Genomic DNA, 16,139 nt, shown 5'->3' on the forward strand with positions numbered 1-16,139 from the left:
AAACATCTGCACATGAAATCTGCCAATAGGTTTGCAGAAAAATCTGTTTTGAATCTGAGGTCATGAAAGAAGAATATATGACAATAACAATTTGCTGTCATAATTGTAACCAAACTGTTTTCAATGGTGATACCCAGAAATGGACTCATCAGAAAAAAAGGCTATTCATGACCTCTTATATCTGTCATACCCATACAGGTACAGGTTTAATCTATCAATCCAATCTATATGATTTTATGCTTAAACGATTTACTTTTATTAGTATCATACATACCATCATATAGATTTTTTTAATTTTTATTTACTTCAGATAATCTTACCATTTATTTTTATTAATATCATACACCCATAGAGAATTTTTTACATTGTCCCTTCTGTCTTTATCTTTACTTAAACCCTGAAAAAAGATGATGTATAATGTTACGAAATATATGAAAAGAGCTCATATTTCTAAAGGCACTAAATATGTATTGAAATCTGATAACACTGAACGCCAATGGAACTGTAGAATTTGTTTGGTGTTGAACTGTATTCACTTTTGTCAGGTTTGTCATTTAAGGGCAGAATCATAAAATAAGATAACTTCTGTTAGAAAATATTTATGCACTAACAATTTCAGTATTTTAAATTCAAACATGTTACTTACAGACAAAACATGTATTTCATCTTTATCAGGGTCTATAGTGGCTCTCTGCGTAAATCCTGCTGCTGGTACTGCAAATATAGAAAAACTTTAATAGTAATTTAAGAAGTTTTTAATAGTACTTTCCCAGGGAATATAGTTTCACTTGAAGGTATGTGTACTTGACAACCATTTCTTTATAAAATCTGAATATGGATATAAAGCATTATACTTGTAAATCTGACAAAGTGCCGTTTTAAATAACTTAACTAGAATGTCTTATGGGCTAATTTGGTAGAGATATAGAATCTCTCATTTTCAAGAACACTACAAGCTTAAGTCCACAAGAAACTATTTGGCCATATATGGTTTTAACTGACATTGCAACTGCTGCTATAAAATTAAAGGTGTCACTTAAATTTGATGTTATGTCAGTTAATATGTACAAAAATAACTCATTTAAGTTTAGTTTGTTATGGAAGAGTGATGCAAAACTATGAAAACTGTGAAAGAAAAGCATTTAGTTTCAATACTTATTAAAATACTATTATAAACAGCCATCCTTTGTGGGTCTTTTTACAATATAGAGGTAAAAGTTATAATATATACAGATATCTACATGAACTTGTGTTTGTATAATGACTGATTAGAAATGACTTTGAAGTTAGCCAACAGAACCAATCTTCTATTTGTATTATAATCCTTTTCATTTAGCTAAAACATGGTCTTCCATACTAAATTGTACAAAATCACATGTTATACAAGTTTATTATTTCCTTACCGGGTACCTCCTATACATGTATAATTAAAGTGCCCATGTTTAGGTTATAAACATATATTTACTCAAATGATGATAAAATAAGAATGTTATGATGAAAGGTATGATGAAAAAGAATCACAGCAAAGAAATTAAAACCCAACCACCAAATGTTAGTGTATAGTCATCCTGTATCCCTGTACACCATTATTGCAGTTATCTCGAAACCAGTTGAAATCAGTTCATTCCAACAATAGTAATACTTGCCTAGAATTTAATAGAAGTATTATTACTTATAAGAAAATTTGACTGTCATCTGGTCATTACTTAAAAGTCAAACATGTTCCAATAAATGTTTCCGTCACAATTCAAAACATTTGACTTCATACTTAATATTGTTGCATCATGCCAGAAGTTTATTCAGAGATAGGTCTAGGGTCATTCATAGCAAATTCAGCTTTATACCCTTAAGTGAAAATATGTCTATTCTTTGTAACATATATTACTGCACAGAGCATGGTTATTTTCAACTGGATCCCTACTTTTATTTCTACTGTTGAACTGAATGATCTACAAGGTAACCAGTCAAAAGCATATTAGGTGTGCAGAGATACATGTACTTTGTGATAGTGTATAGTTGAAAACACTAAAACGTTCAAACTCTGTGATGTGATGACCCAATTCTCACCAGAAGTCTTGACGAAGTCTTTCAAGACATGACGGTAATATGGATGATGAACTGGCTGATCAAATAATATGGATTGTGATGATACCGTACCCCCTTGAGCATCCTTTTTGGTTCCATCCACGATCATATCTATCTGACCTGTGTCTATGTTGTATGTTAGAAAATCATTCAGAAACTCTTTTGATCTTTGACCAGCAAAGATATATAAACATCTCTTTCTCTGAAAATGAAATATCATCTGTCATGAAAACAACAGCAAACAATTTTTGTCATGCATGAATTAAATCAAAATTAAACAAGAGTGCACACGCTGAAATGTCTCGCCTTCTATACTAATCATTGATATTATGTTGATAGTCCTAAGTATAAAGCTAAGCTTTATTACAACTGTCACATAAACTTAACATTAACCAAGATAACTAAACAAAGACCAATGAACCTTGAAAATGAGGTCAAGGTCAGATGAACCATGCCAGGCAGACATGTACAGCTAACAATGCTTCTATACAACATATATAGTTGACCCATTACTTATAGTTTAAGAAAAATAGACCAAAACACAAAAACTTAACACTGTGCAATGAACCGTGAAAATGAGGTCACGGTCAAATAAAACCTGCGCGACTGACATAAAGATCATAAAATATTTCCATACATCAAATATAGATGACCTATGGCATATAGTATTAGATAAAAAGACCAAAACTCAAAAACTTAACTTTGACCACTGAACCATGAAAATGAGGTCAAGGTCACATGACATCTGCCCGCTAGATAGGTACACCTTACAATCATTCCATACAACAAATATAGTAGACCTATTGCATATAGTATGAGAAAAAGAGACCAAAACACAAAAATTTAACTATAACCACTGAACCATGAAAATGAGGTCAAGGTCAGATGACACCTGCCAGTTGGACATGTACACCTTACAGTCCTTCCATACACCGAATATACTAGCCCTATTGCTTGTAGTATCTGAGATATGGGCTTGACCACCAAAACTTAACCTTGTTCACTGATCCATGAAATGAGGTCGAGGTCAAGTGAAAACTGTCTGACAGACGTGAGGACCTTTCAAGGTACGCACATCACAAATATAGTTATCCTATTACTTATAATAAGAGAGAATTCAACATTACAAAAAATCAACTTTTTTTTCAAGTGGTCACTGAACCATGAAAATGAGGTCAAGGACATTGGACATGTGACTGACGGAAACTTCGTAACATGAGGCATCTATATACAAAGTATGAAGCATCCAGGTCTTCCACCTTCTAAAATATAAAGCTTTTAAGAAGTTAGCTAACACCGCCGCCGTAGCCGCCGCCACCGCCAGATCACTATCCCTATGTCGAGCTTTCTGCAACAAAAGTTGCAGGCTCGACAAAAAATGTATTGTAATTTTTACATTGTCTTCATAGCATGCTACTTTATGATCAAAATGAAGCAAATATAGGTTTGAAAGTGCTTCCAAAGCAATTTTCCATAGAATTTACATTTTAAAGGGTCATTATTCTTGTACAGGTAATTCAGGCACCATAGACTTTACATTTTTCATACAAATTCTGAAATTTGATCACAGCACTTTGTAATTATTGTACTGTGAATGGACCAACAGACTGACAACAGTATTCCAGAATATGTCCCATCTATGACAGGCATGTAAAAAAAAAACTATGAACCACCTATATATGCAACATTCACACTTTTGATCATTCATTCTACACCCTAGGGATTGAAGTGTAAATCTTGCATATATTTATATTATGTTCTGTGAAATAACTTACTGGATGGAACAACATAGAATGTCCTATTCTAGATCTAAGTTGTTCACAATCTTCCATCACCAGTTTCCATGTATTTGTAGGTATATGGTAGGCAAATAAACCACTAAATATTGGTTCACTTCCCCTTTCTCCACCTTCAGTTGGACTGAAAACAAAAATAAATATCAAATATCTATAATTTACATTTCCATTTTTTTAATATCTGAATTGAAAGAGTGTATTAAACACAATTGTTTATTTTTCAAATAATAAAAAATTTGTAAGGGTTCCACCTAAGCCCAGTGTCTCGCCTACTTTTGCTGTTAATCGCAGCCTCAACAAAAATGAGGAAAAAAAACAATAAAAATATTCCTCTCAATACTATCTTTTGATTGTAAGAAGCTTCTGTCCAAGTTTGGTAAAAATCCAGGACAGTTTTTGAATCTAATAAATGTTTTAAAAACTTTAACTGCAGACTGTATGTAATGTTAACTGGAAGAAAAACTAAGTCCATTTATAAGTAAAATACAGATAAGCAGGTACAAAATTTTAACAAAATTTACTTCTAGATACTAGCTTTTGATCTTAAACAAGCTTCTGTCCAAGTTTGGTACAAATCAAGGATAGTTTAAGAAAGTTATTAAAAATTTTAAAACTTTAACTACAGAGTGAATGTAATGTTTCCTGGCAGAAAAAAATAAGTCCATTTATAAGTAAAATACGGAAAAAATAGAATTTAATTTTAACAAATTTACTTTGTATACTATCTTATGATCATAAACAAGCTTCTGTCCAAGTGTGGTAGAAATCCAGGATAGTTTAAGAAAGTTATCAAAATTTCAAAAACTTTAACCACAGAGTTAATATTTGTGGATGCCCCTGACGACCACGATGACAATGATGGAATGTAGGGTCGCTATGTCTCGCTTTTTTGACTTAAGTCAAAGGCTCAACAAAAATAACTTACATAAAAGTTTTATCAATCACTGTCACTTGTTTCGTTTCAATGTTACAAAGTAACAGAAAGGTTCTACTTGGTCAACTGTGCTGCACCTATCACAAGTCAGGAACCTTGTCCATGGCTGTTTTTAATTTATTCTTTTAGTCAAATAGGTAATTGTGTGTTAATAATAGATCTGCATAAGTGTATATTGCATTCATTCATAACTCGTTCAGACTTAGCAACAAAAGCACTTGTCATATCTTACCTTAGTAATACTCTTCCACCAAACACAAACAATGTTCTCCTTTCAACATCTATTGCCATCTGGTGGTCAAACACTAGCCTTGGTCCACCCATGGCATGTGTATCCTCTGTTATCAATGTCCATTTTCCAGAACCAATATCATACATATAAAAGTCACTCTGAAAACAAAATTTAGATAAAGGAGGTAATGATGAAAATTCTTCATTAATAAAGATATGTATCTATATTACTATTTTTCAATTATTGAAGTTAGAAAATTCTATTTGAGTAAAAGAAAATTTGGGGTAAACATCAATCAGACATGCCATGTTCATAGTAAGCATTTTATGACCTTGTACTGTGCATTAAAATGGACAGTGAAATATTTGTTTAGAGTAAAATTCAAGGTTAAACAACACCTGCAAAGATTGCAAAAATTAGATCCAAGCAAAATGTTCCCAATAAACAGTAGCTTACATGAAAATACTGTTATAGTGATCACTTTAAGTTTTACAATTTAACATATAAAATACCATGATTTATCAATCATGTAAAATCTGTAATTTCACATGTGAAATAAATCCAATAATTTTACTTCTATGACCACAAACAAAAAAAGGTATTTTAAGACTTGTAGATTACCATTACAAAATTGAGAATTCATGTGTTGTTCCATCAATTGATGAAAAATTTACTATATTATTGTAAAATTCTGGGATTAGTTATTTCATAATTACCATTGAACCTACCTTGAGATTTTCTGTTGTCCTCATAGCTGAGTCTAAATATCTTCCAAGGGTAAATATTTGTTTTCTCTCATAATCAATACAAATTTTATGACACGATCTAGCACCAGGACCACCCTAAAAGATAATTTATAACATCGAATTAATTGCAATCTTTTAGCAGAATTAGTTATAATATCAACAATTTTATCTTTTCACATTCTCGCAATACATTATAATGTTACTACAACTGTTAGACAAATGTATACTTTTCTAATGAGCATCAATAAAGTGTAAGCTCACCAGATATGATTCTGAAGTGAATCAGAATCAATAACTGGCTCTGTTACCAAGCAATAGATTGTGCAAATTCTCATAATTTTTTTATTATACAGGGAAAAGCATTTCTGTGCAACTAGAAATTGATGAATTTGAAATAAATAACAAGAAGAAAGTTTATATGAAATCCTTTGTGACAAAAAAAGAGAAAAACATTATCATTACGCCAATTTTCTTGATTCACAACAATTTGAATTTGTCTAGTGAGCACCACCTATAAAACTGTTAGGTCCAGTGATCTTTTTTCACATGTTAATGTGTTTAGATGCATGCGAGAAATCTTGAATTATTTAAAATTTTCAAGGTTTCGAAAGCAGAAATAGGACTTTTTTTTTATTTCACCAGAATAAATTGTTACTTACCTCTAATTGTGTATTTCTAGATAAACATGTCCATTCACGAGATGGTACATGATACATCCACAGGTCTGCTAAATCATGGTTACCATCCCAACCACCAAATAAATATAAAGTTTCTGTAAGACATATGACAAAGGTAAATATATAACAAAGATCTTAAATCATAAGATCACTACATCAAATTATTGAAGATTTTTTTTTAAACAAAAATATAACTTTATTAAAGTAGCATTAGCTATGAGATAAAAAAAAAAAATAAAAAAATATATTATTTTCCCCCATCATTAATGAAAGTGAAAAGGTGAAATACAAAGATGTTTTTAGCAGACAGTTTGGTCAATTGTGTCAAAATAAGCTAGAAACATTACAAATGAATAATTCACTTGCATTTCACCTCATTAAATCTGTATTTATGTGACCTACAATTTAATCCCTTAGCTAGAGATGGGTTACACCTAAATTAGGTATGTTTAAATAAATATAAATTTATAAACGAGAAAACTATCTACCAAAATGGAAGGCAAATTCTCATGTTTTTATTATACAAGGAAAAGCACTACATTGTATCTAGAAATGAAGAAATAAAATGAATTACAAGATAGCTTTCATCAAATACTATTTTGTCCAGGTGAGGTAAAAACATAAAAAAAGCAGTTATCTCAAAAGGAGTCTGACCGTAAATCTTTACAGAGGAAACAAATATGTCCTTACCACTCAATACATCCACACACATCTGATGTCCACCTCTCATACCAGGCCTACTATCTACTAAACTGTCATTTGCTAAAAAGAGAAAATAACCATTACTCATTAAAACAGCATACATTGGAATAATTGGTTTTCACCACGGGGGGGTAACTTCCTATTATTGGGTATACGGGGATGTGCCAAAAATATGGGTCATAATTTTGCGAGATTTTATATAGAAATGACCCTCCTTTTTAATGACATCCTATATTAAAATGCATTTACGTTTGATAACTGTATATTGATTTGGGGTATTATCTACATATCATATATAAATATGCTATTGAGAATCTTACATTATTAATGGTCAAGTATTATATTAAATTGAATCAATTCATTTGAAAGTTCATCTTTCAAATAAGTTCCCAAATGAACCCCGGAAATTTGTCTCCTGATTGGATCTTCAATAACGTTTTGACGTCATTTAATCTATGACGTCAATGTTTAAGTACACAAACACAGATCAATATTTCCAATATGGAGTTCGGAATTCAGTTTGGTGACAATGAAGAACCCATCCAAGCAGTTTTTATTGATGAAGATTGTGTTTTATTTAAACTAAGACAAATAATTGTGGAAGATGGCTTAAATGTGCCGGATTTTTTTAATTTTGTTTCTAAGCAAGGCAATATAATTTCAAATAAACAAGAAAAACGGTTAAAGGTGACATCTGTCAGTGACGGAGAAAAAATAAAAATTATGGCTTTGGACTTTTACTGCAGAGACAATGAACTACAATCTACTAAGGTAAGTCAATATTCACATCAAACAGTGGTACACCTGTTTTACCTGTTTACACTAATATACGAACGTCATATTGGCAGAAAATACAATATTTATTTGTGCGGCAGCGAGCTTTAAAAACACGAATATTATGGAATCGCTTTTTCATGTTTCGTACTTGAGCATCGTCGAAGGTTTATTGTCCCCTTTTTAGCCATGGCGTTGTCACTTTGTTTTAGATTTATGAGTTTGACTGTCCCTTTGGTATCTTTCGTTCCTCTTTTAAAATGTGTTTTTATCCTGCGATGTATAAATTCAATCATCAGTACATGATTTTCAAGTGAAATCCAACGGTATAAGGTCCACGTCACGTAATTAGGTCGTTCCGGCCCATAGTAAATAATGAATAGATACTATTAAAATCGGAGGGATTTGTGACATATGGGACTCATGATATCATACACACTATCAATTACATAAATATATATAGATATAAAGGAACAAACACAAATATTTTGAGGGCATTTATGGTTAGCTTTTGATAAACAAGGCCTTAAAAGATGTAGAATTGTCTAAAGAATGTTTGTTTATTTGGTAATAGTTTTATCTTCAGTTGATTTTGTTTTCTCTCTATGTGAACATGTACAATATTTTTTTGTAATTTAATTTGGTTGAATATTTTAGCGAATTTCTGAACAGAAAAAAATATTTGTGATTATCTTGTGAAAAAATTAAAATGATCCACACAAAAAAAATATAACCAAATAAATATATATATATTAACCCTTGTTAATATTTTTTTAATTGGGGCCGGATCGACTTGGGCCAGATCGACACAGTGGATCGAAATGAGACGGCAAATCCAACAGTCTAAAAAATGTTGATCGATTGAACGCGGCGTACACCGAAAGCACCCTTATGACTGGTTTACGATTCCTGTTATTGTTGTGCTCATGACGTCAAACTTTCTTTGTTTTTGATATATTCCACCACTATCCGGAGCACCACAGGATATCGGTGAAAGCAACGGGATTTTAAAACTTTTAAAAGTGCTTGTGTCGCCAGTGTCTTTTGCATGTGTTTATATCTGCACTACACAGTAGAGTATAGTAACAAAAAGCAGTTTGTATATACATAACTCACCACCGATAACGACACACGTTATATATAGTATACATTACGCACTTTTTTTTATTACGTCGCCTTTCATTTCTTGCCATAGCTCTGTCAGTTTGTTTCCCACATTTGAGTTTGATTGTCCCCTTGATATCTTTCGTCTCTCTTTTACAGATTAAAAGTTAACCATATACGAAATGAACTCTAAACTCAAAGTGACGAAATGTTTATCTATTCTCTTCATACACTGATAAAATGTCTACTTCTCACAAATTGATAAATTTACCAGATGAAGTGACAACTTGCAAAAACGTTCAATGAAACAGCTCACGGAAACTTCACAATCTTTTTGCAGTGGTTATACATACACGTGTTGTGTTTTTCTGCTGTCATGCATCAGGTACCATGCAAGTACCACACTTTACATACGATAATAACATGAATAACATACATAAATATTTTAATCAAATGCTTTTTATATGCTTGAAATCCATCTATTTTAAAACCTTATAAGGTATTATACCTGCAATATCAAAACACAGTGAATCAAACGAACTGAAAAAGTTTACGAGATCGTCGAAATTTGTCGGCATTAGCTATCGAAAATTTAATGATATTTCAATCTTTTCAACCTTAACTGCAGGAAGAAGATGTGTGCAGTGTCAATGACATCCAGACATTCCTTGATCAAGTCGGAGAAAACATGAAGCCAAATATGGAACATGAAATTGATCAGGAGAAGGTAATTACAATTAATTTGAAATAATTAATAAAATCCTGTTGATTTGTATAAAATATATACATTTTGTATTGTAAGATATGACCAACCAACTTGAACACTGTTACTTATACTATAAAAAAAAGAAGCTAGGAGTAATTTTATTTAATTGTCTTACATGTAAATATTGAACTAATTTGCTATATAACCTTAGCCTTATTTGGCATCACGTTTTCAACTTTTGCAATTTTGGGTCCTCAATGCTCTTCAACTATCTACTTTTTTTGGCCTTACAATTATTTTGTTTCGAGTGTCACTGATAAACGCGCGTCTGGCGTAGTAAAAATTATAAGCCTGGTACCTTTGATAAGTAGTTATAACATGGTAGGACGTGTGTCAATCGTTAATGGCACTTTTATTAATCTTTCTATTATCTTAAATTTACAGAGTAATAATGATGATCATGGTAGTAAAACTGATGATGAAAGGGATGAGAATTGTGAGAATTATACAAGTACTGATACTGAAAGACACAATCCTTTTTTACTTTCAAGTCTGAAGAAATTGGCTGTAAGAATGGAACAAGAACATTATATTGAGCATAATGTTGAGGTTTCATTCACAGTACACGAAAAGCAAGGCAAATTTAAAGTCCATTGCTCAATATGCAAAACGGTTATAGCCGCCGGACCATTATTTCAAAAACTCCAAAACCTGTCAGTACATACCAAATCCAAAACCCATCAGTTCAATATTGATGAAATGCTTCCATCAGACAAAAAACAGAACAAGATTGCCGCTGTATTCAAAGATGTTGACTCAAAGTTTAACAACATTTTTGTATTGAAGGGGGCACATGCTGTTTGTAGAGACTGTTTAACTGAAATATCACTCTTACCTGCTGCTGGCGATCCAATGCCACGGGTGCAATTACATGTTGACAGTAAACAACATAAGAAACTGAGCAATAGAACTTATTCCTCTGGTAGCAAGAGAATTGAGTCTTTCTTTAAACCAAAACCAAAAAACGACGATGAGAGCTGACTAACCGTTCCTAATTTAACCAGAAGAGTTTGCCAAGGCTTTTACAAGAACAAAGTCACATACCCTGGTTCAAAAAACTCGTGTATTTACAACACAAAGCTGTTAATAGACGACAGTAAAACTGGAGTTGATGAAGGGAAGGACAGCTGGTACCCAGTACCATCTTATAATATGACTAAAATAACGGAGAATGGACCTATCACTTATGATGGAACTTTCAGGCATATGAAGTGTACCGGTTCTATAGTATGGCATGCTGATGAAGATGCAGACATGTGTGAATATTGTTCAAGAATACCATCCCTCGAGTCATTCAAAAGAAGACTTCTCCTTAGACAAGACAAATCAACAACAGAAGGTGAAAGGGATGCAACAAAAGTCAGGTTTGACTATCTTACCAAGACTGAAAAACTTAAAAAGTTACGAGACCAGGCACAGGAACTTGAAAAGAAAACCTCAGAAATATTTTTTTTACAATCTAAAAACCTACGACTCCAACTGAAAACCCGTTCAATTAAAGAAAAGCTAGAAGAATTTTCGAGGCGAGGTGACATGAAAGCAATAACACACAAACTTTGCAAAGCTCATAAGAAAGGACTTTTTAAAGACAAAAACGTGCTTTTAGACACTATAGAAACAGTTTCAAGGACTTTGAATGTAATCGGAAAAACAGGAAAGCGATACAAGGCATCCGTCAAAGAGTTTTATGAAGTCTTATTGATCTGGGGAGGACCACGCCTTGCAAGTTTTGTTTCCATGAATCTGCATGGCCCAGACTTGTCCAGTATTTACACTTGGCGAAAACTGAAAACTATATCCATCACATCTGACTCCACTGAAAAGCTTTTTCACAGATATGCAGATATGTACAAACAGATCAAATTTGCTTTAGGGATCAAAGGCCAAGTTCCTTGTCTTTTAGCAGAAGATGAAACGGCCATTAAAGGAGAAGTTGCTTATTCCCAGACATCTGATGAACTGCTAGGGTTTTGTGGAGAAAAAACGGAAAACCCAAAGGACCATGTATGCTTTCAGGACTTCAACATAGTGATTGGAAATGACATTGACTCATATGAAAAAATGAGACTTGCATTTGAACATTATACAGTGGGCAAATTTGCAAGAGCCATTCTTATAAATCCTTTACATGAACATCTTCCTCGACTTGTTGCCTTATTACGTCCAACGTGCAATAGATTTACACACCTTGATGTGTATAGACAGTGGACAACTATTGAACAGCATTATGATGCAACATTGCAGCAATCTCTTGGACCTTTGATTGGACATAGCTCAGATGGTGATTCCAGGAGAAGAAAATTAATGATGCAACTTATGTCAGTTGACCTACCACCGTTGGATACATTTCAACCTATCTCATCTGACCTGGGTTTTTCCTATAAATGTAGAAAAGTCAACACAGAACATGGTTATATGATCAAGCAAATTGGGGACCAAGATGCAATTCACGAGCACAAAAAACTGATCAATCCATTAGATCATCCAACAAGAATTCTTCAGATTGGACCAGGTTTAATGGTTCATATGCATCATATTAACCTCCTAGTAGAGCATGTTCCTGTCATTGAACATGGACTGAATAAAGACCACATACTACGGCGGGATAGGCAAAACTGGAAACATGCACAAGAGCTAACATTTTTAAAAGTTCAGTCATGTTTACAAAGATTGATCAATGGAACTTACGAAGATTTTCCACCAGAACCAATACTTCGAGGTACTCATGCATACCTCAAGCTAGTATGGCACTATGTAGAGATCTTCTTTAGCCCTGTTGCTACACTTTACACAAGAATTAAGTATGCTGGTTTTTTCGTTACTTTCCTAGGAATATGGAGAAACTTCGTGAACATGCATCCTGGCATGAACTTAAGATCCAGCTTTATTACCCGTGAGAGCTACATTGATGGTATGATATCAGCACATTTTGCAGTCATGTTGATAGTTTATTTTAGGGACAACTTTCCTTATTTAGAATGCCGGCTCGATTTAACTGGATCTGACTGCTGTGAAATATTTTTTAGTCGCCATGGACAGTGGGTTGGCAATCGACACAATTTTAATTTTGGGGACATGCATAGAAACGTTTCACACATGATTAGACTCGAACAAATCCAGTGTGATCCAGATGGTCCAAAATTTGCAAGAAATCATATTAAACAAGAAAATGTTTGGCATAAACAATATGACATGGCTAACATCCAGAAAGTAGACTTAACAAATTATCCACCACCAGGAGATGAAGTAAAAGCATGGAAGGAAGGAATTGAAATGGCACAGCAGCTTGCAAGGGATCTAGGTATGCTACCAAATTTCTTCCATGGTGGAAACGATGGTCCTGATGATCCTGACAATGACTGGTTCTATCGTCCATTCAAAGATCCAAGTGATTTGATGGAGAAAATGATGATTGAGGAAGATCTTTGCAAGGATGTATGTGAAGAGCCAGTAGATGAGAAAGATGATGACAGTGCTAATCACAAGAATGGTAAAGGTAAATATATACTCAAGAAAAGTCGAAAACTATTGATTATTTTTCATTACAATATTATTGTATTTGCTGTGTAAAGGTTTTGATACAGCTTGTCACGGACTTAGAAGTTGCCCTGATAAACATCGTTGTGTTTGATTACTGATAAGTTTATGAAGGTCTGATGTTCCAAGTTCTTTTATTTTCTTGAAAAAATAGAGATTCCAGGAATTATTGTTCAAAATATGATGTCATGAACAACGATTTGCTCCAGTAAGATGTAACGGTGACATGCGATCAATTTCTTTTGAACTGTTTGATTCTGAAACTCAAAAAATCTTTTATACAGTAACATTATTTTAACAACTTTCGGACATCTTGAACATATGACTGTCTTTAGAATTCTCTGTATTTTATTCCTCAGAAACAAAATAACATGATGCATATTCATCTAGTTGTATAGTGTATATATATGTTACAGGAAACGATGCTGACAGTGACGCTTTACGCTCTATGTTTGATGACCTACTTGAACAGTGTGAACTTGAAGATGGGAATAGAGAAACTGAGTCTTCGTCCAACTCTCCACCAAAAAAGTAAATATGCAATATATCTTAGAGAAAAAGATTTTGTCATCATTTGGTGTTCGTTGTCCATCTTTTCATATTTTAATCTCTTCTGAAACCACTGTGACAAATGGAACCAAAATTTACATCAAAGATCTATGGAACAGCAAAGGGTAATGTTTGTTCTAATTGCCGAATTCAAAAATCTTCTCTGAAAAAGCAACCAAACTTAACAGTAAGTGCTAGGGTAGCGTTATAGGCTCAGCTTACTGACCTTCTTGTTTACTGTTCAATGAGATTAAAGTTTTATATAGATACATTTTGTTAGTAAAAATAAAAATTATATATATATTTTATTATTGCACTAAGATTGTTAAAAAAATGCCCCTGACATGTTCATTAGATGTATGCTTGTATATTCCTATTCCTTAAAGTAATTTCCAAATTGAACTTTTAAAACGTACTTGTGGCAAAAATATTTTGACTTGGTACTTGTTCTAATTATATTGTTATTTCATTTATCACTAAAGGAAAGTTTCAGCAACAGTGGATGTTCCTAACTACGGCAAGCAATACAAATCAACTTTAGTCACTCTGTTTAATGAACATGGGCCTAAGTTGTCATATGACAGGTGAGTTGAATATTATGATTGATTGATTGTTTTTTGCTAAAACTCCAGTCACAACTATATAGTGCATAATCAGGACAACGTTGTATTATGCAATTTTACAAAACACTACATTTCATTTTTTACCTTTAAAATGTTGACAAAATTCATTCCTTTACGGGCTATTTAAAAGTGGTAAGTTGCGGGAAAGCAAATATAGTAATATGAACGCTACACAAAATATTGTACTGCTTCAACCCTAAAATCAATCATGTCCAAATAATAGTATAAAAAAATTGAATATGGGGATGAATATACATGAAACATTAAAACATCATAATATTATTCAACAAGTAAAATATACATCTGAAGGTAACTGTATGGTTCTAAACAGTCATAAAGGAAGTTCAAGAAAGTCTCATATTAAGTGAAAACGACCATACGGACAACGCCAAAATACCGTTAACTACCAAAGAACAGCTATTCCGTAACAATTATAGACTTTGCAGTATTAACTGTATGATTTTCATAAAGGATTTTTAACAAAGCAATTTAAAAGTTTTTTTTTATAATAAATACTTATCACTTATTATCTGCATTTACATGGTTGATTAGATATTGTTAATGTTCCAGGCTTGTAAGAGTGAGACAACGTCAAGAAGCGCCAAATGATGAAAACAATCCAGAAACTGGAATAATGCTATATGAAGACTATGCATATTTAGATGAAGAAAGGGACAATAAATTTAGTGTCGGCAGGATTCAACGAATGATCAAGACAGGTCCTACTAGGTGTAAAATAGAGTACAAGAAACCTATCAGTTTCTCTGCCACTGATCTCAATGAAATTGACATCATTATTCAATGCTATGACCAAGCTGGGATGAAGTTTGCTATAAAAGAAGACATGTGTATTTCCATCCCTGCAAAAAGAATTTTGTGTGAAATTAACTTAAAATACAACAAACAATTAAATAACTATGACGTAGATGATCATGAACTTCAATCCATAACAAACTTTGCTCTTGGACGAATACGAAAGAAAACCACAAACAGACAATCAAACAACAGACAGGCTATTAGGTCTACAAAAAACATCTCTGATGAAGGCAGGGTGGAAATAGAGGTTGTCCCATCAACAAGCACTGATGGGACAAGGAGATCTCAGAGATGAAGAAAGGCCATATTTTATGAGACATTATAACTTTCATTGACTTTAATGAACTGTATTTTGCAATAAATTAGTCCAAAACTAAATTTTCAATGCATGAAATAAAACATTTTAAAACAATTCTACAGCTAATTCAATCTATTCTTCTGCAAATCTGATTAAATTTGCACCTTTCTGCATGGAAGTATCTGATAAAAATATCATTCTGATCTAATTTTACACACATACATTTTTATGTCATGTCATGTCTTGGTGACAACCAATTATTTGGATTTTACGCGTATGTATAACGATAAAATATATGTGCACCAAACGATGTCAAATTCATATATAAAAACTTAAGGGTAGCTGGAATATTTATGAATTATGAGTGACGATGAGTTAGTGCTTATATAAGCATGGGTCATATTTTAAATATTGTATATAAGTATAGGTCATTCTTTCTTAAATATTTATATAACTATAGGTACTGAATTTCAGTGAATGTTATATTAAAATGGGTACGT

The 16,139-nt window shown here is 32.7% G+C and overlaps 2 protein-coding genes across 4 annotated transcripts in view; one reads left to right on the forward strand and one right to left on the reverse strand.

The window, feature by feature from the left end:
* Positions 1-16,139, reverse strand: part of LOC143041851 (muskelin-like) — a 38,728-nt gene that overhangs the window by 7,379 nt on the left and 15,210 nt on the right. For 2 of the 3 annotated variants that reach the window (XM_076213959.1, XM_076213977.1), the window contains exons 9-16: positions 7,161-7,232; positions 6,453-6,565; positions 5,776-5,889; positions 5,048-5,205; positions 3,861-4,005; positions 2,068-2,287; positions 647-714; positions 321-397 (exon numbers count right to left, since the gene is read on the reverse strand). In XM_076213959.1, coding sequence (XP_076070074.1) covers positions 321-397; positions 647-714; positions 2,068-2,287; positions 3,861-4,005; positions 5,048-5,205; positions 5,776-5,889; positions 6,453-6,565; positions 7,161-7,232 — 967 coding nt within the window. The remainder of the gene's footprint in view (positions 1-320; positions 398-646; positions 715-2,067; positions 2,288-3,860; positions 4,006-5,047; positions 5,206-5,775; positions 5,890-6,452; positions 6,566-7,160; positions 7,233-16,139) is intronic. The other variant, XM_076213969.1, reaches the window with a different exon arrangement.
* Positions 12,568-15,687, forward strand: LOC143041871 (uncharacterized). Its single transcript, XM_076214004.1, has 4 exons — positions 12,568-13,312; positions 13,770-13,884; positions 14,385-14,486; positions 15,096-15,687. Exons 1-4 carry the CDS (start codon positions 12,670-12,672, stop codon positions 15,634-15,636), a joined length of 1,401 nt encoding a protein of 466 aa, XP_076070119.1. The 5' UTR covers positions 12,568-12,669; the 3' UTR covers positions 15,637-15,687.

The sequence above is a fragment of the Mytilus galloprovincialis genome, chromosome 1 (assembly GCF_965363235.1).
Source record: "Mytilus galloprovincialis chromosome 1, xbMytGall1.hap1.1, whole genome shotgun sequence".
Taxonomy (NCBI): Eukaryota; Metazoa; Mollusca; class Bivalvia; order Mytilida; family Mytilidae; genus Mytilus; species Mytilus galloprovincialis.

Bases quoted from the DNA above. Each gene is read 5' to 3' on its own strand.
- LOC143041871 (XM_076214004.1), top strand. From the start codon at position 12,670: ATGCATCCTGGCATGAACTTAAGATCCAGCTTTATTACCCGTGAGAGC. The intron at 13,885-14,384 runs GTAAATATGCAA...TTATCACTAAAG, and splicing joins TCCAACTCTCCACCAAAAAA to GAAAGTTTCAGCAACAGTGG. The intron at 14,487-15,095 runs GTGAGTTGAATA...TTAATGTTCCAG, and splicing joins CCTAAGTTGTCATATGACAG to GCTTGTAAGAGTGAGACAAC.